General features: G+C 44.7%; 1 protein-coding gene across 1 annotated transcript in view; it reads left to right on the plus strand.

Annotated features, from left to right (window-relative positions):
• The window catches only part of TRABD2A (TraB domain containing 2A), an 81,580-nt gene that overhangs the window by 51,708 nt on the left and 5,140 nt on the right, over window positions 1-24,732 (plus strand). Inside the window, exons 3-5 of the mRNA XM_075527505.1 lie at window positions 2,495-2,641; window positions 4,826-5,000; window positions 19,854-19,944. Of these exons, the coding sequence (XP_075383620.1) occupies window positions 2,495-2,641; window positions 4,826-5,000; window positions 19,854-19,944 (413 nt within the window). The remainder of the gene's footprint in view (window positions 1-2,494; window positions 2,642-4,825; window positions 5,001-19,853; window positions 19,945-24,732) is intronic.

Consider the following 24,732-nt stretch of genomic DNA (forward strand, 5'->3'; position numbering starts at 1 on the left):
CCTCTGCTGGCTTGTGTTCAGATGAAAATCACAGTAAAGATTGCAAAACCTCTTTGATGTGCTTACTCTACATTGAGGCAGAGCTATCTGACCAGCTCAGGAGACCATCACAAGTCTTATTCCTGCTCTGTGGACAGGAACTATCTGCTCATTGTTTCAGAGCCTGCGGAGTCTAGAAAGGGACATATTGCTTTAATGGTAAATCGTCCAAGCAGATGCTGCTATGGTAGTCAAATAACTTACAAAATAAGCCATTCCCGTGGAAGTGCTTTTGGCTGGACTGATTGTACATACGAGATTTTCCTGGCATGACCTAGCAGTCCTGGCTGTAGATACCCCACATTTTCAGCATGGATTTGGCTTGTCTCTCAGTGAATCTTGTCTGGTCATTAACATCCATTAGGGCTTCTCTGTGTGGGAATTGAAGCCAAACAAATGGAAAATGATGGCTTCGGAATGCAGTAAACCCCAGCCTGCATGCAAACTTTTGTTCAGACATAAAGTGGTTTCAATTTGGTTTTGTTTAATTTACTTCCCAATTAAACAGAGGTCCTTTGCAAGACGGCTACTGTTTAGTTTGATGTAACTTTCCTGAGTGTCTACCTGCAGGTATTCTTTCAATCAGGTGCAGTTTGTACCAACAAAGTGAATTCTTGCCCTTTTTCAAAACATGAGATGGGAGTGAGTGTTGCTATTAATGAACACCCTTCCAGAACTAAGTTATGTGTTTTCATATTTGGTTGAATACATAGTGGTTTGGATCCAGACGGGCAGCTCTAGTTGTAGTGGGGACAGTGTGATTTCAAGTATGGTGGGACCTGCACCTTTCTGTAGGAGACAGGTTGTTGTACTGGGGGAGGAAAAACTGCACCTGTTCATTCCCACATCTGCCCTGTGCTGTAATCCCAAGATTTGGTTCACATAATCTCAGTACATTAAGAGTATGCTTACTCATGTATGGGTTTCATGGTGTTGGTGAATACCTCTGGTTCCAGAGTGCTTTTGATGGTGTTCAAGACAAATATCCAGGAGGATTTAATTACACAGAGCCCTCATCAGGCTGCAGAGAGTCACCAGAGCTTGGAAAATAACCCTCCCAAGAGTAACTTTTGAAATGTGTTTCAAGACCTCAGCAATATCTCTCAGTTTACTTCCTTGACAAATAAAAAAAATAAGCCAGAAGGTAGTAGGAAGGCTTGTTACAGTTCTCTAGGCTTGGTGTGCAAACCAGCGGTAGCTTGAGTAAGCGCTGTGTTCAGGAGAGATGGCAGTGTTATGCTTGCTGCATGCTTTTGGAGAGCTGCTGTCTGCACGGGCGAGTAACAAGCTCTGCGCCCCACCCGTGTTCCCAGTGGCATCCCGTGCTCAGCCTGGGGAGCTTCTGCCCCTAGCCCTTCCTTGGCTCCCTGCCTTTCTGGGGCTTGGTGGCTGCCTGCTGCAGTGGCTGGAGCAGCTGGGGAGAGGTGCAGAGGTGCTGCATTGTCTGTCTGGCTCCAGAGGCCCCTGTGAAGTGTTGCTCCAAACTGTTCTCTTGTGCCCTTTAAATGGTGGTGATCCTCATGGGGTGTGCATTGCAGCAGCGGGGAGGCAGCTGCAGTGGCAGCTCTCACTGGGTCAGGCCCTGAGGCCACTGCCCTGTGAGAGCGATATGCTGTGCTGGAGGTGGGGAAGCAGCAACACCTAGAGGAGACCTCTGCTGATCTTCTCCCTTTCCGGCCAAGGGAAAGGCTCCCTGGGGGTGGGAGCTCTGGCAGCCATGCTGGTTCACCTTGAGGTGAAGGGAATGGGAGTGTTTGTGTTCCCAGGTGAACGCCAAGGAGGAGGAGGGAGCACAGGCAGCGGCAGCCCCCATGCCTGCAGAGGCAGTCAGCCAGGGGAGCGTGCTGGGCTGCTGTGGGGCTGCTGTCCTCAGACTTCACCTGAGGGGAGGGTGGCTGCCTGCGTCCCCTGGCAGCTGTCATCCTTCCCTGGTCTGCTCCAGAGAGACATTCCTGCTTGAAATAAATGGGGTGCATGGGAGGAGGAGACACAAAGCAGGAAATGACAGTGTTAATGTTCCTTGCGGATGAGGAAGAAAGGGCAAACAAGGAGAAGCCATGCTTAATTTAGGTAGGTGGCTGAGGAGCTGTGGGGCTAGGAGCTTGTCAGGCCCTAGAGCTCTATGGTGATCAGGCAAACTGTCGTCTAGGGGAGCAAGACTGCCCCTATTTCAGTCTGCCCCTTTGCATCTTCTGTATTAATCTTGTCATGGGCAAAGCCGCCTGGAGTTACGTGTGGTGAGTCAGTTCCCTATGAGCAGGCCAGTGGGACCTGAGGTGTGAGTATCTGCAGACCTGGAGGAGGTGCGGGTTGGCGACACATGGACTGGCATCCTTGGAGCGGGAGCAGCCACGGAGAGCCCTCGGCGGGCGGCTTTATATCTGTGACCTTCTCACCAGGCGAGACGAGAACTCACCAGGAACTCTGTCTTTTCCTCCCTCTCCCCCTCCCTCAGGTGGTCTTTGCTTTGAATCAGACTCTCTTGCAGCAGGAGAGCCTCCGAGCAGGCAGTTTCCAGATCCCCTATACGACAGAAGACCTTATCAAGCATTACAACTGTGGGGACCTCAGCTCCATCATCTTCAACCATGATACTTCTCAAGTGAGTCTTGCCACCACAGCCCTTGTACTACGCACACGTCCCCGTAGCACTAACCCCTGTCTCACTCATGCTCGTCTCTCCTCAGACAGGCCCTTTGCACGCGAGGGCCAAGGGCACATCGCTGGCTCCCTGGAGTGTCCATTTTCCTGCGCCTCCTGTCCCAGGAGTCTGCACCACCTCACTGCTGTCTTGCTGCATGCAAGCAGCGAAGGCACACCTGGCTTTCCCTTTTGGGCGAGTGCCGTGTTTGCTTTAGCGTCAAAGCTCTATGAGTTAATCCTTTATTTTCTTAAGGGTCCTGTGGAATTATGCTAGCTTAGGTACCAGCGAACTTAGCACCAACAGAGAGCAGCAGCAGGCTCTTTTGTGCAAATAGCGACAGAGAAATGCACTCGTGACTTGGACGCTTGTGTAAGGCTGGGCAAGTTGCAAGCTTTTTAATGTCCCCTTTCAGTATGATTGTGTACTATGGGCAAGGTCCAAAGAAGAGAAATGGAGTGAAACAAAGAAAAGATAGATTTAGACTGAATGTTAAGGAAAAGAAAACCTTCTGAGGCCTCACAGACTTGGTTTATGGAGACGGTTTCCTAAGCAGCACAGTGGAATGCAATGCTCTGATCTTTAAACCACAAGAAAATGCCCAGCAGGGACCAATTTGGCCTGTTTGGGCTGTTAGATTAGCTAACCTCAGACTGAGACATCAGGCCTCTCTATTCTTGTCCGCGAGGTACTGCCTGGCAATTCGTGCACATCAATGAAAACGTAGGCTCTACCCTCGCAGTGCTGAACAAGTGGGTGTTGGTACCTGGGCTTTCCCTGCTGGGTGACCATTTTCCTATGGCTTTTTGATATATATGGTGCAGTGCTGCAGAACTGGAAATACTGCCATACTAACCCTTGCTTCTCCAGCACTGAGCTTTCTGTGCATGTTGTTACCTTCCTGTCCTGCACACCCTTCAGCCTGGAGGTGCAGGCAACCTGGTCACTAACACTGCTTAGCTCTTACACAGTGCACTTCATAGATTTCAAAGGGCTTCTCAAAGGAGGCCAGCACTGTAAGAGCGTACAGATGCTGCATTGCTCTTCTGCTGAGGTGTTACAGACTGCAGACAGCTGGCGTTGCCTTGAGGTCCTTGGAGAGAACAGCTCTCACCCAGACATGCATGTCTCTGGGGGAGCAAGTGCCCTTTTCTTACATGAGGGGCTCCACCGCAGGGTACTCTCCCTCACAGCAGAGCTGAGTAGTAATAGCCTGCAACACTTGTCAGCTTATGTTTTTAAGTAGAACTTCTCTGTAAATTGTATTTGACCCCATGCTTGCCCAGTAGATGACCCACTGTGGGCTAAGAAACCTTTGGAAACACATGGTAATACTCTCTGAGTGGCTCCAGAGCTGCAGGCTTGCAAGGGAAAGCACCTGGCTTAGTGGCTCTGCTCCCCAGAAACCACTGCTTGCAGGCCCTTTTTTTAGCCATTCCTGTAGCTGCAATGCCCAAAGCGACTTGTCAGAAGGCAGGATGTCTGCAACTCCAGAGCCCCATTTCTCTCCACTAGCAAGAGGTCATGGTAGTGTGCAGCCACAGCTATCCTGGGGTCCCAGGGGAGGAAGCCACTATTTTAAAAGATACTTTGAGGACATGGGAGCTAGAGGTGGTAATACTTTCTTTCCTGACAAAATCTGGCCTTCCTTCTTTTGGAAAGTTTGGGGATGTTTTTGTTAACTAGTTCAAATTGCATAGTTATTCTTTGATGGCCTGAGGGGTCTGATACCAGTCAAACTCTCTTAGAAGAGTTTAATTATCATTATAGTTATGTCATACCTATGGCAATTTAAGGAAGAGGTATGTAGCTAAAGATAGCCAGAGGCAAATATTTACTTTCTTCAGCCAACCAATCACAATTTGGGATCTACAGTGTGGCAAACTGAGAGTATTTGTTGACTTTGAATCAAAAAAGATGCAGCTGGCTGGCTTATGAAATGATATGTTGAGAGAAATGGAGCACTATGCATTACTAGAAGTTTGCTGAATAATTTTTTAGCTTTCTTTGGGTTTTGTCCTACTGGATGTGCCTTGTGGGACAAGGCAATTGCCACATTCAGTGGTGGAGCAAAGTGCCTGTGCATGATGGCTGCCTGTGAAATAAATGCCCCTTTCATGAAGGCATTTTTTTTTTCTGCCTTAGGTCCCAAATTTCATTAATGCTACGCTTCCAGCCCATGAACGCATTACTGCCCAAGAGATAGACAGCTACTTCCGTCAGGAGCTCATCTACAAGCGAAATGAGCGAATGGGCAGGCGGGTGAAGGACCTGCTGGAAGAGCACCCAGACAAGAGTTTCTTCTTTGCATTTGGAGCTGGTATGTGATTGAGGTGCCCTTCAACCTGAACACATTCTTCCCGCAGCTGTTAGAAGCTTTTTACAAATACTTGCCTCAGTTTAAAGAAGGGTCAGTACCTTTACCATGGTGGACACAGAACATAGCTTTGCCCTAGTAGGCAAAGTTGTCAAAGTTGTAAGCAAAGTTGCCTAGTTTGGCCTAGTAGGCAAAGTTGTACTCTAATAGGAAAACTTTTTCAGTGTAGGAGAGTGTTTTTCTTCAGTACGCAAAGAGGTCACAGTGTGTGCATTGATTGCAATATTTATTAGTTACACACTTACTTGTTATATGCATAGCCAAAGATACTGAACCAAGTACAGCGCATATACAAAAGGAACAGCTCTTGGACATAAGTGTTTATGCTCTGGCCAACCAAGGCAGATGAGTAGGAGAAATAGGGAGCTGAGATGAAAGGTAGCAAGTCAGAGGTTGCACCAGTGCTTGAATAAACCTTTCGAGAACACATCCAAAAGAATAACATGCCAAATTGTGTGAATCTAAGGGGCTCAATAAATGCAAGGGGAGAAGGTAAGGCACACTTTCACCTTTCTCTTCCTGCTGCAGCTCCTTACCTCTTTCACTGCACTTCCACAACTACAAGTTTTGTCTGTCACTGTTTTGGAGCAGAGCATTTGGCCCAGATGGGGAAAACCTACTTCATTTTCTGCCTCTTAGCAGCCAGCAGGAATCCATAGGCACATCCAGCAGCGCATCCAACTCAGTGAGGTTAACACCCACACTTCAGACTAGGGCTGGGTAGAGGGTGTAAACAGGATTGGTTTGCCATGACTCCCATCCTTTGCTCTAGCTCCAGGGAAGAGAAGAAGTGAGGATCAGTTTTTGAAAAGACAGGTGCTAATTCCCAGAGAAGTATCGCATCCTCTCCAACATGAACCATATGGGCCTTGGGAAAGGGGGAGAACTGCAACTGGTGTCAGGATCCATGTGATGTCTTTCGGTCTCAGTGGCTACTGCTTTAGTGAGGATGGAAGATCTAGACAAGGCAAGGAAAGTATTTACTTAAACACTCTCAAAGCACTGGTATTCAAAGTCTGTGAGAATCTCATCACTTGCAGCAGGGAGTTGTGGTTACAAACTTATCATAACAAGGATCCTGTGTGTGAGGGCAGGGAGGTAATGAAAGGTGGCTGATAATGTCTGTCCAGGCATGCGTGAAGATTGTAATGCGCTATCTTCCTGCAGTGTCACTGCTCCGTGCAACTCCGTGTTACGAAGGACACGGAGTGAAGTAGGTGCAGGTTATGTAGATTTCGGTCATGTCTGTAAGCCAAGACCAGGGCTTTGCTGTACTCCACTGCTGATGTGTTCTGATCACGCTTGTCCCTGCTGGACTGATGTTCCTGACCAGCCCATATGTCAGCCCTGAGTGCCAGTTGTGTCAGTTGCAGGTAGCTAGTCTTCTGTCAGGAGCTAGTCACAGATATTGGGGCTCCAGTAACTGGGCACAACTGAGCTATGAGCAGCCCATGCAGATGGACGGATGTGTATGCAAGTGTCACTCTGAGTCTGCCCTGTCCCAGGAGCAGGATTCTTTGAGAGAAGAGTGCCTCTTGCCCTCCTTGCACACACACCCTGCATCCCAGCAGCTGCATTGGACAATCACATGTCTTTAAGATGCCTTTGTGTCATTTGTCTCCCCTCCCATCAATTTCCTTCTCTTCCCACTTTTCTGCCCCAGACTGTCTTCATTGTCATTACTGTGCACAGCTCTGCCCCGGAGCCCAGAAGCACTGCAGGAGCAGTACAGATCACTGTCCTTCCCAATTTCTCTTGTCCTCAACCTTCATGACAGTCCTAAAACCCTTCCCAGGCTTTCTGAATTCTTGCTTTCCTCCTTCCTGTTATTTTCCTTTTCCCAGTTGCTCCTTCTTTGTCCCCTGATTGCCTCTTTGAGTAGAGCAGAGTTAGGATTCACTCAGCACTGCTATACTGCAGTGCTGCTTGGAGCCTTGGGCCTATACGAACACCCTTGATGTGTGGCTTATGCACACATGGCTTGATCTCCAAGCACCAGGCGTGCTCTTCTCATGCTTTTCCATTGTACTTTTTAATCGAGACAGGTTCCCTGTCTTCTCTGGGGGCTCTAGATCAACTTTGACATTGTCTCTAATTACACTCTGGCTTTGATACCAGTTCGGCCTCTGTTCTCATCTGCTCTTCCAAATAGCTCTGCTCAAAGGACAATGCCAGCCTCCCACTTTTAGCAGCACAATTTCTCATTATCCCCTTGTTTGACTGCATGGGGGTTTCTTTTTTTTTTTTTTTATTTGTTTCATATTAATTGACTAAATGAGATAAGTAACATCACAGGATATAATGCAGAAAGCAGATCAATTTCTACACAGTTCTGAGGTTTTCTGAGTGCACATTACAAATATGAGTGCAAGCTTTTATTGTTTTCTAGCAAGCTAATTTAGCCTTTTGTTTATCCAGATTGCTGTATGTGATAGATAAGTATGTGGGAGATTTATTTTTATGCCAGCAAGCAGTGAAGATGAACAAATGTCTTGTGTTCAGTTTTGAGAATTGCTTGAGTATTGTACTGTTGTTAATTACTGGAAAAAGGTTCCAGGAAGAGCTCACACAAAGCAGGTTAGAATGAGCTGCAGCAAAAGGTAGAAGAAGACGAGAAAAAAGGAAGGCTATAGGAATGGGACTAAATCATCACTGCATTGTGGTTTTCCCTCTCCTGGCCACCAGTGAAAAAAGTATCTCCCAGCAGTGGCTGATAAACTGCAGGATGAGGTTGTGTTAAAATGGTAGTAGGATATCAAAGGGTCTCCAGCTTAGAAGGGGCAGAAGACTTTTAGTTGTTTCTTTTTCACCCAGTGCTTTTTATTTATAAAAGAGCTAGGCATTTTGTAAGGAAAGTTCAATTTTTTCCATTAACCAAACACCACTGAAAAAACACTTTTATCATCAGTTATATCCAAACAAGGTCATGGTCTGTGGGTGACTGTGGTATTACAAATACCCCCTCTTGTTATTTAAACTACTCTTTGTATTTTTATTTTAAATGGGCGAAAATCAGAAAAGATTGATTTATTTTATATTCCAAGTGGATTGATGTGGTTCAGAGATGTGTAATACATTGTGCAAAAAAAATCTCATATCTCTTTCCAGGTCTTAATACAGCTGCATGTCTATAGATGTTGATTTCTTACATGGAATGACATGTGATAATTTGGAATGTAATACATTTGATCATTAGATCCAGCATATTTTATGTTTTTACTACATTTTAACAGATCAGACAAAGTCCCCCTGTATTCTGTTGAAAATATTTCACAGTCAGAGCTCATTTCTGGAACTATTTTTGTTTGGAAGTAATTTAAGCTTGCACAGAAGTGGAGAGGAAAAAAATAACAGGTTTTGCTCAAACTATTCAAAAAGCTTTGCTTCTGGACAAAGTGCAAACATGGAAAGTTTCAAGCCAAAATAAGTCTGAGGGAATTAGAGGAAAGTGTGGGAAGAGAGAGATGGTAATGCCAGCAGCATTCCTCTAGGTTCAGTAAGGATTTTATCTTAATTGTGGCCTCTTTGTATGGTGGCAGTAGAGTTACAAGCCAGACTTACTTCCTGTTGCCAGTGGAACAATGTGTGAAGCAAAGCCAGGTATAATCTTTCCCAAGCAATCTTCCTTCTATATGCATTTTTAATTTCTCTGAACTGTAAGTGGAGTGTTCAGGATCTGAATGCGAAGCCAAAGTAAGTGATGGCGCATGTGATTCCATAGACAGCCAGCTAGATAACACTGTAGGTTTCTGGTTTGTCCAAGAGGTGCACATTGATGTAGAGAAGGCTGCATTGTCCTGCTGTGCTGTGGAGAGTTTTACCACTTGTACAAGTCTTACAAGGATGCTTGCCTACTGGCTAAACCTTGGCAGAATCACAGGATAGGTGAGGCTGACAGGCACCTCTGGAGATCATCTGGTCCACGCCCCTGCTCAGAGCAGCATGATATAGACCAGTTGCCTAGGACAGAGTCTGATGAGGTTTTGAGTATCTGCAAGGATGGAGACTCCAAAACCTCTCTGGGCAACCTATTCTAGCGTTTAACCACTCTCACAGTAAAGAAGCCTTTTCTTATGTTTGAATGGGATTTCCTGTATATCAGTTTGCATTTGTTGCCTCTTGTCCTTTCATGGGGCACCACTGAGAAAAGTTCTGCTCCATTTTACAACCTCCTATCAGGTATTTATACATTGATTATACTGCCCTGAGCCTCCTCTTCTCCAGGCTGAACAGTCCAGCTCTCTCAGCTTCTCCTCATATGACAGATGCTCTAATTGTTCATCATCTTTGTGGCCCTTTGCTGGACTCTTGCCAGTATGCCCATGTCTCTTTTAAACTGGGGAGCCCAGAGCTAGACACTGGACCTAGATGTATGTCACCAGGGCTGAGGAACAGGGAAGGATCACCTCCCTCAATCTGCTGGAAACACTCCTCCTAATGCAGCCCAGGAGGCCATTGGCCTTCTTTGCCACAAGGGCACATTGCTGGCTCAAGGCCAACTTGATGTCCTCCAGGACACCATATCCTTTTCTGCCGAGCTGTTCTTCAGCCAGTTGGTGCCCAGCCTATCCTGGTGCCTGAAGCTATTCCTGACTAGGTGCAGGACTGGGTTTGCTGAACTTCATGAGCCAAGATTCACTCATCATAAATCCATTCTGACCAGTCCCAGTCATCTGCTTATCCCTAACACATTTGGAAATGGTTTGCAGTTTAATTTGCTCCATCACCTTCTCCAAGAATAGAGGTGTGGCTGACCAGTTTGTAGTTTCCCAGATCCTTCTTCTTGCCCTTCTTGAAGATAGGAGCGATACTTCCTTTCTTGCAGTCCTCAGGGACCTTCCCCAATTGCCACGACCTTTTAAAGATGATGGAGAGTGGCAAGCTCCCACAGTTCCTGTGGGTGTATCCTATCAGAACTTGTACATGTCCGGTCTGTTTGAATGTTCCTTAACCTGATCCTTCTCCACCCAGGGTGAACCTTCTTTGCACTGGACTTTCCCTCTAGTCATAGGAACCTGAGATTCCTGAAGTCTGGTTTTACCAGTAAAGAAGGTGACAGTGGCACTGAGTACCTTGGCCTTTTCCATATTCTTTGTCACCAGGTCTCCTGCCCCCTTCAGCACTGGGCTGACATTTATCTAGTCTACATGTTACTGCTGAGGTATCAGCAGAAGCATTCCTTGTTTCCCTTGATGTTTCTCACTAGATTCAACTCTAGATGGCCTTTCCTTCTGCATGGTCACTTTTGTTCCATGGTGAGCATGGCTTGTTTGCTTTAGCGTACTTATGGTTTCTGTTGAAGGGGGGGCTAAAGAATAAGAGAGAGAAAAAAAAAAAAGAGTGCTTTTTTTTTAATGCAGGAGGAAGCATACTTAGTGGCATGAGATCCTGACTTTATTATGACAGGCAAGGCCTCAGGCGAAGCCAGAGTTTCTAGGAGCCAAGTTTAAATTCCCTCCAGTCTCTCCTGCCTCTTTGAACAGCTGAGAAACTCCAGATTTGCCAGCTCATGAATAAGAAGCATGGAGGGATCTAAGATGCCTTATATCCCTGTGGATGAAATGACTGACTTCACTGAGAGACGCTGGCTGATGTGACAACTTCAGAAGTTGGTCCTCTTAATCTTGTAAACACTGGCAAATTCCTTTTTCTCTCAGAGCTCTTTTTTCTTTGCTGCTCCTGAAGAAAGCATCATTCTGAGGCTTTAAAGTATAGTGGATGTTGGCAAGCCAGCATTAACACTAAGAAAAGAAGGATGATGGTGAAAACTTCTTCAGCTACCATTTCCTTCTAATTACTAAAGGAAATAATGAATGTGTTTATTCAGCTTTACTCAGACTGTATGGGCTCAAACCTCTAGGGACTGGCTGTTTTTTTCGCAGTCTTTACACCCACCCCCTGCAAGACCTCCCAGAAAGAAGAATTGTTATGAGCAGACTGATGAACCAATATCCGAATTAGCAATTCAGCTAAGAGCTCCAGATCTTAGTTGTCTTCCTCCCAGCAGCTGAGTCAACTGATACTCACTAAACTAAAATTAACTTTTGGATGGCTGATGTGTGATCCAACAACATGCAGAAGAAGGATTTTGACATCATTGTAGAAGCATAATTGACCCTGAGCTGAAGATAAGTGTGTAATCTGTCATGTTAGCCACCTGGACAAGGAAAAGAGAGAACATGCTACCACCTATGGTTACTCCAGAGTCTGCCATAGACCACCAAATGGCTTTCTCCAACTTCTCTTGGTTTTGAGGCAGTCCTTGGGATGTGGGGACTGGTCAGTTATGTGTCAGCCTCAGGTGCCAAGTGCATTGGATCCACAGGTATACCTGGTGCCTTTTCCCTTGCCCCTTATGTCATAAAAAGCAAAAAAAAAAAAACAAAAAAAAAAAACCAAAAACAAAACAAAACACCAAAAAACCAAACCAAACACCAGATTTCCAGGGGAAATTGGAATTGTGCTGAGTCTCTGTCCTGAATGGTGTGCTAGGTGGTGTTTCCATGTAGAGCTGTTTGCTGTTACTTCTTGAAATTTGCTGTTCCATCTGGCATTTTTGGATTGAAAATTATGCAAGAACAACAAGATTTATTGTCTCTGGAAAAGAAAAGATTGGAGAAAGGACCTGTCACCAATGTTTGTAAAAATAATTAACAGTGCTAAGCCCAGGATGTCTCTGTTCGTCTTGTGCAGGTGTTTATACCTGTTAAACAAAACCAAACAAAAACCTGCCATGGGAATGTGAAAGTTGCCCAGGTAAATGGGATATAATTTGCCCTTGAAATTCAGCGGGAATTCAGAACCCAGCATGGAAACTTTGAACCTGCCATCAGCGCACATTTGGGACTGGAGATGTGGGTGTGCACAGGAAGTGTAAATTTATCTATGCCTCATATTAAAGGATTTGAAATACATAATGAGGAAGTTCATGAAAAATCCACAAGAAGCTGAATCTTGGCAGATCCTGGAAGAGGACAAAGGGGGGGGGAGGGCAGGAAGATAACATAATGATAAAACAGATTAAATTAGTCTTGTGGGCCACCTCACTTCTCCCTAGGCACAAAGGGCTTGCTGATAGCCTGCTTGCTTCTTCTGTCTCTGGAATGCAGCATCATTTTAGCCTCTTTGGGTGGGAGGAAAGGCTGAGTCCCTGAAGGTGTGCCTGTACCTCTGTAATCTGAGAATGCCAGATACAACCCAGCAGCTTTGAGACTGTTTTCCTTAGTAGCCTCTTTGAGTCTGCAGAATGCTAATGACAGGGTTTATTAGAACAACAACCCCCAAAGGGGATAGATAATGTTGTGTGGAGGCAGGACCCACGTCCAAAGCCCCAGGGTTTACGTGAAGGGCACTCCTCCTGACATCTGTGACACATGAAATGAGGAAAGCTTTGCATTTCTGCATTAGAGGCAGATGCCTCTGTTCCAATGTATTAGTGCAACTGTCAAAATCAGCCAGGTCAAACAACTGTGTGCTGTTTCTGCTTTAGGTACTCACAATCTGGTGACCATCAGCTTCTTATCTGTGCTGGGGTTTACCCGTTGCTACCTTTATTGGACAGCTACAGTAGAAAAACTTTCATCTTGTAATGTATGTTTTAAGCTAGTGGGATTTCAAGTCCTTAATACCTTTTTTCTGGAAAGGAAGCAGTGGTGTGGAATGTGAGCAGGTCCAGCGGCAGAGGTGGCTGTGAGTACTGCAGCTCAGACATAGCACTGATATTTCCTTCCCTTCTGGTAGCGTAATGCTGGCAGCTAGCATAGCCACTCACCTGTGTGAGGGTCCCCTTGCTTAATGAGCCTAGGGCTTCAACAGTGGAAAACTCTCAGTAAATGCCAGGGCAGATGGAGCCCCAGTGGCTTAGGCTGCCTGAACAGAAGCTTTTTCTTTTAACTCAGTTTTTACAAAGTAAACGATATGGGGTTGTAAACTTTCTCCTTATGTTAACTTTGCTATAAATTCGGCCTTATAATCAGTGGAAAAGTTTTTTCTAGCTTCAATTTGTGTAGTTATCAGGAAGTTTGACTTTGCCCAAAGGTAAAAATGGGAATCCCCAGGACCAAAAAGTACTCAGGTCATACATATAAGAGACCTCGTTTTTGACAGAACCTGGTAGAGAAGAGTGTCTTGTCTTTCACAAGAAAAATGCCTTCATTTTGGCTCATGCAAATGGTAACTTCATATGATTCTTTCCTGTGGTATTAGGCAATTTTTCCCATGTTGTGCAAGGCCTTCATCATCAACTATTTTGAGAAGGATTTCATGTTTACGTGATTCTGTTACAAACAAATGTGGAAAATGAGTCCTAGTAATTCCATATAGGTGAGTTAATTAGCAAAGCACATCACTTTTAAGTAAATGGAAGGTTATTCTTTGTTTCCTCCTGAATTAATGCACGTCTGAAGCTCTTTCATGAAGTCTCTCCATGTCTAGTGAAAATATTTTCTTGGGCATAGAGAATGCCACTGTTGCACAGTCCTGCCCACCAGATTTTCCCCTTTGGTTTGAGAGTGGTGAAGTATGATCCACTAAGATTTTATACTAAAAAAGATATTTGAAGGAAATCATGTTTTTTGAAGACAAACATTTGGCCTGGCCTCAGTGGAGTAAACCTCAAGTTCAATGTTTATGGAGTAATATTTCATCTTACAGGTAATCACAAGAAGGAGTACATTTGGAAGTCTGCAGTCTCAAAAAGATTAGAGGGCATGGGAGGGCTGCTTGCAGGGCATTTTACCTCCATGTATGCAGAAGTATTATAATACTTCCTTATACTCCTTATACATCCTTATACTCCTGCACTTCATGTGAATTTGAGGAATCTTTAAGTTCACTTATGATACCCTTAGGGCCGCCCCCATACCCTTAAATTTTTGTAATTTTCTTCAATCGGTCGCATTAAATTTGTGAGAGTACCATGCTCTTTGTCCTTTGGTTTGTGTTCTGGTATCTGAGCTCTTCCTGACTTGGAAATGCCATTAGAAGGAAGAAGATTCTATTAGCTTTAGTGTTATATGTTTTCTGTTTGAGAAAATGTTTTAACTTAGGAATCCCAAATCGGGAATCCCAGCTACTTTACCAATGACCCCTATTTTCCATATGTTGTTTGGATTATCTAGTGTAACTGCACAGGACTTCCTCCCTCTGATTCTGGGAGAAGTGAAGTGTGAGCTCACCTCATGTGGGTGCACGGTGCTCATGCTTTAAAGCAGTGTCTTCCTCTTGAACAGTGTGTACAGAAAGCATGCATCTGAAGGAAACTAATCTGTAAGTTAGTTGATCACATCACCTGCTTTTCTTCTTTTGCTTTGGATCATATGAAATATTTTGTCTAGCTTTTTTTCCTCCATAATTTTACTAACTGGGTTAAAATGACTCCATGTTCTGCATCCCAACATGTACTTAAAAAATATAACCATGTGTATGCATGAGGCAAAGTCATGAAATTTGCCCCTGGATTTCTGAGCACCAGGTACAGGTTTCTTCAAGGGTGCTCAGCTGGGACTGTTTGCCACTGCTGATGTTGTCAGCCCGTATAGGAAGTCCCCTGCAGTTTTGCACAGGATCTTTTGCAAACAAGGTTTGGTAGTAAGTTTGTTACAGAAAGTGGAGGACTCTCTCTGTGCTTGCTATGGTATGACTGCCTCCAGTATGGCTTGCCAAGCTCTGCCAGTAAGACGTGGTTAGGGTCATCTTTCTCCTCTCTCTTAATACCTATGGGAGCAGTGAGGTAATTTTGTGATATGTGTGAAAAATGGGCTTTGCCTGTCACTCACAGAGCATTAGCAGTCCCTTGTCCTTGTGCCAAAAGCTTAAACTAAGTAGAGATTTAGGGATAGGGAGGAGCATCCTTTTCTTTCCACAGGTTTGCTTCTGTTTCACTCATTTCAGCTCCTTTCAGGGAATAACAGACTATGGAGTGGGATGAAGAAAATTCCTCTGTAAGGGTTCTTGCCAGTGGGGGCACTGTGGGTGGGGGTGCCACAAGAGTACTTTCTGTGTCTACATTCTTAGTCATGTCCTAAGAGCTATGTCTTCCAAGAACTCATTTTAGCTTTGTCAGGTACCTGATGTTAATAAGGATCACTTTGTCCACCTCATGGGCTGATGCACGCTAAAGTGATCCAGACCAGTAGGAGGAGTAGGATGTCTGTTTTGCAGTTTGGCTTCCATCCAATGAAATGATTTAAGACAGTACTCTGCATTCTCTAGGTCATTGGCTGGATCTGCCATGCTGAACTTTCAGCTCTTCACTGCAGATACCTGTGGGACTGACTTGGGCCATGCATGTCCCTGCTCTCCAAGCCATCAGGAATTCTCCTTTGCTTGTGTTTGCATTCTTTGAGCAAGCGCTGGCAGTTTTGAACCCTTCTCCATGGGTTTATTGGCTCACAGACTGCTATTGGAGGATACTGTGATTACTGAAAGGGTAGGAGAAGAACCCTGCCATGGGAGGCATATAGAGAGGGGTGAGCTGTCCTTTGTGTTTCACAGTTAAGTGATAACTTTTGCTGAAGTTTCTCTTTTTTTTTTTTGTGGGTAGTGTAGTCAGCAGCCTCATGTCATGCCTTTTTTACAGGCCAATAGCTCTCATCCAGTCACCTACAGGTGTCCTGTTCACCCTTCTGGGGCATGTTATATGAATTTATCTATATAATTCTTGGAAGCAGTCTAAGAAGAATCATAGCAGATGATCATTGCCATGGGCATTTCCAGGAAGTTTCTAAAATAATTGTAAGATCTGTACCTCTAAAATGTTCTTGAAAATATTTGTTTCAGTGACCATAGAGTCTCTGGCACCAGAAGCCCATCTGAGCACTCTCAGCCCAGTCAGAGATAAACATCCTGCTTTATGATGTCCCCAGTGGCTAGAATCGTTTGTGTTATTTTGTGGTTGTACTGTTATGATCATGTGCTGTAGCTGTTCCCACCACTTCTTGGAGGTCAGCAGTCCAGATTAGGTTTCCTAACAAACATTTTCATTTCTTTACATGTATGTCCAGTGATTCATTGTCTTGGGATATTTGTAGATGGTGAGGTCCTGGCATGTTTCAGGGGCAGATGGGAAGTGCCGTCTTTCTACTAAGGAAAACACAGCAGACAAAGAATTATGTGGGCCTGGGGTTTCCTTTTACATGACTAAGAGAGAGTCAAGGAGATTTGTGTATCAGCTTGGAATCATGGATTTTGTTGAAATTCGGAGAGGAACATAGTTTTCTTCAGTCTTACAACCTTGCTTTGTATGAAAAATAAAAATTGAGGAACAGAAACAGACTGTTGTGTAATATTTCCTCGTTCATTTCACTAGATCCAGAAAATTTTCAGCCTCGTGATGGCTCAAATTTGGGTTTAGGAGCCTCTGCTGAAACCCACAGTCCTAGCACTGTTACTTAGATGAAGACAACTCTGCGTGCACTGGCAGTAAAAGGTACAAGCCGGGGACACGGATTTCATGGCAATAGTAGTAGCCTGTGTTCTGCAAGATTGGGTGTTGCTACTGAGGAGGGTCCGGAGTGCTCAACGCATGTCCAAGTGCGTGGACTAGTCTGCAAGTGCACTTTAGTCAAACAGCATTGTTGTTTGAGCGTATTGCCTGTTGCGGTCCCTGCATGCCACCTCCTTTCAGTACAGATTAAAGGCTGGGGTCTTATTTACTCTCCAGTAGAGTGCATGGCTGAGCTGGTGCACACAACAGCTTCTTAGTTTCTCTTTGAGCTTGAACACAGAAGAATAGAGATTCATGGCTCCCCACCCCCTGCCAGAGTAAATTGACCTCTCAGAGGCATCTCTTCACCTAGTGGTGTGAGGATAATGCAGGGCTGTGTACAGAAAGAAAGGACTGGCCTTTCTGATGGGACAGGGCCTGGGGCTTTTCTTTTGGGGGGCATTCAAGTGTGTTAGGCTAAAATAGAAAACAGGTGAAAGAGGCCTGCTCCCTGTCATGTGACTTTGGGTTAAGTCTCCCTTGCAGCATAGCTGCTTGATCTTAAACCTTGGAGAGTGAATCTTTCTCATGTTTTTTACAGTTGCTTTTGGTGATCAGGTCTCTCACACACCACCAAGCTCTTTCTGTGACAGTTCCCAGAAAAGAGACAGAAGTGCTGACTCAAGTGAGGCTCCTGGTGAGGTCCTGTACCTCAAACCCTCACCCTTCTGTCTTTTTTTCATTTTGCACTTAGCTCAGGTTGAGCCTGTAGGTCCACTGAGCCCCAGACCAGCTCTGTCTCATGGAGCACACATGGCCCACCTTTTAGATGGCAAACACTGACATCTCCTAATCCTTTTATGTACCTAGCCTGAGTGGCTCCTGATTGATCACATCTTGTGAACAATCTAATATGACATGCTTGTTTGTATTCGTATGCATCTGTTTTACACATATCTATTCATTTGGTCTGTTCTCTTTTGCTCAGTATTAGCACACTGTTTTTCTTTCACATGCAGACATAACTCATTGCATCAGCAACAGCGAGCAAAGGCTCCCTGTGAAGGCCTGTACACGTAATTGTGATATAAAAGATACTCTTATCACTCCATCAAATTAAAAAGAAGATTAAGGCCCAGCTTCAGGAAATCACTTGAGCAGGTTGACTGATTGAAATGGGATTCATCCATGTGCTACAGTAATTTCCTACGTACCAGTCCAAATCACTGCTCTGAGCAAGAGTAGCTGAAGATTGTCAGGGGGTCGTGCGTTTGATGGTGTGATGTGACCAGCTATTCAATAGCTCACTCTTGAAATATGTGAGACTGTAAGCTCTTAAACTGGCATGAGGAAAATTATTTCAACACTATAGATTACCCTATAGATTGCTCATCTTTATGTCTTGTCTCTTTCCTCCTGAAGGACTTGGATTAAGAAAATATGAGTTCAGAGCCTTGGCACTGCTTTTCACTGCTGAGGATGGGACTCAGCCCATCCAACATTTCCCACATGAAATGGGTAGCTAGTGTGAACTTGCTCTATACACTGCCCCTATCCTCATCAATAGAGAGGCACTTCTTTAAAAGTCTGAGTTGTCCTACCTCACTCTCACTTACAAGGGGTGGATTGCCCTTTGGAAGCACCCCTTTCTCTGCTGTCTGGAGGCAGGGGAGGAGGAGTGAATCCCCTTTCCCCTTCCCTTTGCACATACCTCTCCTCTGTGTTAAAGGTGAGAGATAGCAACTAGGTCTGCCACCTTATATACCTAATGTTGGCCTTCCAGTGGCTAATTTTACTCAATTACAACATTTAATTACAGTCATTCCTGTTCCCTGCTGCATCTGGTCTTTTTGCTTACATGAGGAAATTCTCAGTTAACTGCACCTGGGGCTGAACCATTGGCAAGCAACAGATACCAACAGTATTAGGTTAGGTCCACAAAATGGTCAAGCTTTACTCTTTCAGAAGGCAAAAGTTAGGCTGAGGAGCTGGGGGAAAATCCAGTTACTAAGTGAGAAAATATGGTACCCAATAGGTGTGCATTGCAGTGTTTGGTTAAAAAGTTTCATTTGATCTAGATCTGTTTGTATTCTTAGGCTCTCAGGGAAACTTCATCGGATAAATGTCTATGCTCAAATGATACCATCCAACTGTCATGCTTTAAGCTGGTAGTTCATGAGCCCTTTTCTGTTGTGGCATGAGAAACTAGAATTTTGTGCTCCAATTTATTGAATCCATTTTGGAGTGCAAAATCATAAATGCCTTGGGTTTAGTCCCCTGTTAATCTCATCACCGTTGGACTTCCCTTTCTATCTCCTTGCTTTTCCTGGCTACTAGAATAATTCTGGTGGTTTTATTCCCATGTATTTACGAAGAATATTAGCAGAAAACAGTTTTTCTGAAGTTACTTATCAGTTTTAGCACTGCTTACATCTGCAGAGGCAAGGGAGCACTCTAATAAGTCATTTGCTCAAGCCTAATTTTAATTTATGTAGGCTGTTAAATGAACAAATGTTTTCAAGAAAGCTAGATCTGTGAGGGATTGTGCAAGGCCTCTGTTGTCCATCTGCTTCTCAGCAGCCTTGTCTGATGAGGGGTTAGAGTGATGGTGAAGTCAGTCAGCGTGCAGAGCATACAGTCCTTCAGGAATAAATCCTGCACCCTTTGAGTAGTCATTTATTCACTATGATGCCAAATTATGGGCTGACCAGCCACCCCATCTGTCTGAAGATAGAGTGGAGACATAAATCACAGAATTAGGGCAGAGGTAGCTAAGTCTTTCTCAAACTTTTGTCAACACGACTGAAGTGGAGTTTCTGTTCCTGGTGGCTTATACTGAAGGAATGTAAGGGGTTGATCTAAGTCATTGGCTTTCAGAGCTATTTTCCGTTCTCTGCAGTTGGATGATTCTTAATCATATAAAAATTGTTAACGATGTTGACCGACATCTCAGTGCCTTTATGATGCCAGAGGATGTTAAAATGATGCACACACTGCAGCCAGATTTTGATCTGGTTTGCACCACCACCAGTTGTAGACTCGGTGCTGGTCCTGAACAGGCATCTCCCAACTTCATCTCTTACTGCCCCAAGAAATCCACAGTGACCTGATGCAACAACCTGCGGGATCAGAGTAATTTCAACCAGACCTGCATTTTAGAAAGGCAGAATGTGGTAATTGAAGTGACTTTGGGAAAGTTAAGCAATCATTCATTAGAGATCCTGTGTTTCTGGTGCATGCTGGTGGGGAGTGATAAAGCACTGCCTGCCCTGAGTGTGGCATGCCTCCTGTGATGAGGAAGGACTTTGTTGTTCTTCTCTCTCTTCCCCTGTGCTCTTTGAGTTCTGATGTAATTTTTCTCTTAACTGCAGGTCACTTCATGGGCAACAACACAGTGATTGATGTTTTGAGGAGAGAAGGGTACGAGGTAGAACACACTCCAGCTGGACAAGCCATCAACAAGTAATGCATGCTTTTATCTAGCTGAGCAGCCATTGGGAGGGTGGGTTTGTAAACAATCATGAAGAAGTAGTGGCAGCTGGAACTAGACCTAACAGTGAGCTGGGCTCTCTGTGCTCCCCAGCAGTTTGCTTTTCTCTTCCATGAGCCAGTTTGGAAACAGGATTTTATTTGGTTTGGGTTTGGTTTTTAGGTGTTTTATTTGGGGGATTTTTTTGTTCTTTGGTTTTGTTTTGTTTTAATAGAATAAAAATATTTGCCCCCCTGTAAGTTTTCAACTCTTAGACTAACAGCCATAGATTATGCATGCTTGGTTCATCAGATCTGGGTGCTGTCTCATACCACATAGGCTTCCAGGCTCCTCCTTCCTCCCTTTTAAGTGTTTGACTGCCATGCTTTTTAACACTCTCCTTCTCTTACACTGCTGTTTTTGATTCTTTCTGATTGCTCTCTCTCAGCCTGGAATCTGACTGCCCAGAGTCCACCCAGCCTCTTTGCAAGCTGTCCCCATGACTGATTGCTCTCATATCCCCTGCTCTCTTCTGCATTTTTAAGCCAAGGTACTTGCTGTTCTGGTTCATCTTGCAGCTGTCCTTTGGGATATACCCTTACTGCCTCTTTTTATCTCTCACTGGGTGCCTTTACCCATCTCCATAGTTTCAGTAACTACAGAATGCCAAATATCTTCTCCTCCACGCTCTGCCAAGAATTACATGTGCTTTTGACTCACCTCTTCCTGGACTTCTTGCCACCAGCTTAGCCTCTGCAATCCTTGTCTCCCCTTCTCCATACTCTTGTCAAACATGTGCTCTTGTGTCTCTCAGATATCCTCGCTCTTCCTTTAGTCACTGCTAAAAGACCACAGGGGAAAAAAGGTTTCATCTCAATTATGGTACTGTTTCCCTTTTATCCTCTGTGCCAGGCATGCTGTCCCTCACTGCTTACATCTCTGTTGTTCCTCTCCCATTTTTCTGATATGGGCCTCTCTGGCAGGATGACACCTTTTTGTGCAGGGGGCACAGTGCAGAGTCTTGGTCTGTGCCAGGGGCTCCACAGATGTGGTGCAAAATAATAACATTTTTCTCATACTCTGGTTGCTTCACCTTTCTCTTTGCACCGCTTCTGCTGCCTTTTCCAGAACATGAGATTCAAACTCTGGCAGGTCATTGTTTTGCTACGATTCTTGACATGGACATACATCATTAACTCTACTTTCACTGAAACAAACTGAGCCAAGACTCAACCCTATGAGTACATGAATGCAACCCCTAACCCTGTTGCCACCAATGGGCAGGTAGTCTGACATGGAGAAGCCCCCTGTGCTTAAGCACAAGACTTAATGATCCTGTAACACTTAAGCCATGCTAGGCAATTCAGTGCATCAGTGTTTACGGGGATAATCAAAAACCTGCCTGCACCGATATTTTTGTGTTGTTCCCCACCCCCCCACCCCCCCCGAATATTCTTAGCTTAGGTATTCCTAAAAACAGCCATAGCAGTTTCTTAAAGGTTAAAGAAAGAGAGCTTAATATGTGCTTGAGAATAAACAAAATCCAATACTGCTGTGTAAAGGTGTAGCTGTAAGGAAATGAAGGGCAGATAACTGTGGAAAGGAGGGCTAGATCTTCACCCTTTAGGAAGGTAGGTATCAATGATACTCAGGGTAGCTGGGCACCCAGTTCTCTGACCACATCATGGGAGTTTGTTGTCCAGCCAGTGACTCTTGTGTCTTTGAAAGTCCTCAGTTTGGCATTGGTTGCGTCTCAAACCTTTCATTAGGACTACTGGGCAGAACATCTTTCCTGGAGTTTTGATTTTAAAGCTGAGTGAAGAAGCTAAAGAAGATGGCAATTCAGTGTTTTCTTTGAGAAAAGGTGTTAGCATTTCTGGATGACTTGGAAACATTTAAAAATATGAAACGAGTTTCAAGAAAAATGTGAGTTCTGCAGAAGAAGAGCATTTGAGGTGAGGGAAAGACCTGTGGCAAGAGTATGTCAGAGTCCTGGGGGAAAGATGATGGAAGGTTTCTCTTGATTGCTATCTTGGGCTTGTTCTAGGAGCAAATACCAGTCTGTGTCAGTAAACCCAGTCCAGCCCACATAAACGTGGAACCATATCCAGCTACTGCCCTAGATAGCAGTGCTGCACACAGTCCAGTCAGTACGCATGGACTATTTCACAGGACAAAATTGAGAAAGGAAAAAACTGGCAAGTGGTTGAACTGAGACAGAGCATTCAAATGGCTGTTCTGCTGTTGGATACAGTAGGGGATATTAGCTGAGCAGTCCTAAAACAAGAGGATGAGGAATTCTGCAGTTGTCTCCCTTCCCTGCAACATGACACTGTGCAGTAGCAGCACAGTCTGCTGCTTCCTGTACTCTGGCTAAACAGAAGGTCCCTTCTGAGGTATCTTGTAGGCATGTGTGTGTAGGAACACAGAAAGATGCAGGATCATTATGCATGTTTCCCTGTAACAGTTGCACAACTTCACCTGCAGACAGGGCTGCTGGAGGTGTCCTGCCCATCTGCAGGGGAAAGGGGATGAATGCCTGTAGTGGAGCGTGGAGGCAACAGAGTGTCCCAGGAGAAGAGTCAGAGATGACTCAGACAGATCTGATCTAGTAGTTAGTTTACGGAGTTCTAATCAATAAATTTAGGTATGTAAAATATTTAATAAATACAGATGGATTGGCGGTCAACACTCTACTATTTACTACACTTAAAGTTAGTACGGGATACAAAGGTCACTTAAACTTACTATACGTATCTTAAATGTTACATGCATGCAAAAACTGTCACTTACCAGCCCATTGATGTCTGGTGTCAGGTAAGGGATCTCTCAGCCTCAGGGGGTAACCTTAAGAGGCGTCCCTACTCAAAGGAAGATCACCACCATGCAGCCAGCTGTTATGGAGGGAGAGCTCGACAGGCCCCAATGGCTGCAGTTATTTATAATATAAAGTGGTTGATTTGTAGTCAGATTTTCTCCTGTGTTAATGCAGTTTTGGCTGCTTATCAGCCCAGTCTCCAGCCAAACCTTTTTTTGGGCATTTGGTGCTGAGTTCTCACTGATAGCCTCACACAATAGGATTAATTTCAGTTAGGCCTACTTGGTGAGCATCTGCGTGGACCAAAGGTCAGTTAGTTCAAACAGGAGGAGTGCATCCATCACAGAGGGCTCCTTCTTTGTGGTGTCGCCAAGGCAAGGAAGGCAAAAGAGGTGCTCCAACCATACAGCAGCACAAAGGACAGTTTATAAATAGTGCTGCAAGTTCAATCAAGCTCCAACTGTCTTATTCTGGGCTTTAACTGTTGTTCCTGATTTTAGAATGCATATATATATTGTAAAATATTCATCACATAATCACAGCTGTAATTAAGGTGCTTCCTGACTCCTCCCTTAGCTGTTGTGCTGGGAGAGGGAACTGGCCTTGGGGAAGAAGGACGTGCTTTTGCATCTGTGTGCCTTTTCCTGTGGTTGCTCAGTCGGTCCCTGGAAGAATTACCTGCAGGAAGTGTTGCAAAGGACGTTATGTATATGAGTATCTGTTGTTAACAGTGTTCTGAGGCTGCAGGTATCAGAATAAATGGCTGGCCATGCAGGATGGAGGTCATCCTGGCTGTGCCTGTAGCAATGCTGAGCTCCAGCATGGTATGGCCATGAGTTTGGTAGGGGAAGCTGCAGGTAGCAAGGTGCTCTAATCTACAGGGGAGGGCTGGTGCCCACTCTGTGACTTTCACAATTAAGGAACAGACACAGTGAAGAGAAATTAGGGAAAAGGGAACCATAAGCAGAGGACCTTCAGAAAGATCAAATCAGGTCACTGGAGACACTGGGGGAGTCACTCTGTAAGGGGGAGTTAAAGAGTGGGTGATGTGAAGATGTTGTGGAGGAAAGTTGAAGGGTCATGACATTTCAGGGGTGATAAAGTGAGAGTGTGACTATCACAAGGATTTTGAAAGAGATCGATAGCCCCAGACCCATTCTGCGTCACATAAAGTTCACCACAGGATCAGTCTGTGATTTTCCTTGCAGGAAATAAGATCAAATTCTCTTCATTTTCCATCTACTCTATCCCTCATGTTCCAGTCCACAGCTTCATTTCTTCTCCAGGACGGACCCTCTTTATTCTCCATCAAAGAGATGACAGCTTGAAAACTGCAACCATGCTGAAACATGTCTCCTTCTGGACCTCCTCCTTTTGATGCCATTGCAAGGCAGAAAGGAAACACGCTATAGTTCTGGGAAGGTTTCACTGATTGAAGCCAGGTTTCTGCACAGTGGTCTGTGGTCTTCTGTTACATCTCTGAATTTCAGCCCAAGCCAGTCTCCAATTTTGTCTTGTTACAGAAGACTGCTGCATCTCTTCTCTTTATGCAGCAGCCATAAAGATCAGTAAGATATTTGTGTTGTGCTCTGTGTATCCACAGAGTGAATTGAGTTTGTGAGTTTGTCCAAGATGCTCATGAACAAGTAAAGACAGGGAATCACTTTGTCCAAACAACAAGGAGAAGTGTGGGCCAGCAAAGCCATGAGTAGATAGGAGACTGCAGACTGCCTGCATTGGAGTATAGATGAGATGTTGCTTGCTATAAGTATAATGAAACAGAGCTTGAGTAATCAGGGTGGAGCCGATTGTTTCTTCAATGTATCACCATCGCATGAGGCTGATTAAGTGTAGCCCTTAGAACTTTTTCTGGGCGCTCGAGTGAGTGGTTCTTTGAGTTCCCAAGATTTGCCTTGTGAGAGAGTTTGTGCATGCACATAGTCTCACTGCAGTATCTCACTTG

Source organism: Mycteria americana, chromosome Z (assembly GCF_035582795.1).
Source record: "Mycteria americana isolate JAX WOST 10 ecotype Jacksonville Zoo and Gardens chromosome Z, USCA_MyAme_1.0, whole genome shotgun sequence".
Taxonomy (NCBI): Eukaryota; Metazoa; Chordata; class Aves; order Ciconiiformes; family Ciconiidae; genus Mycteria; species Mycteria americana.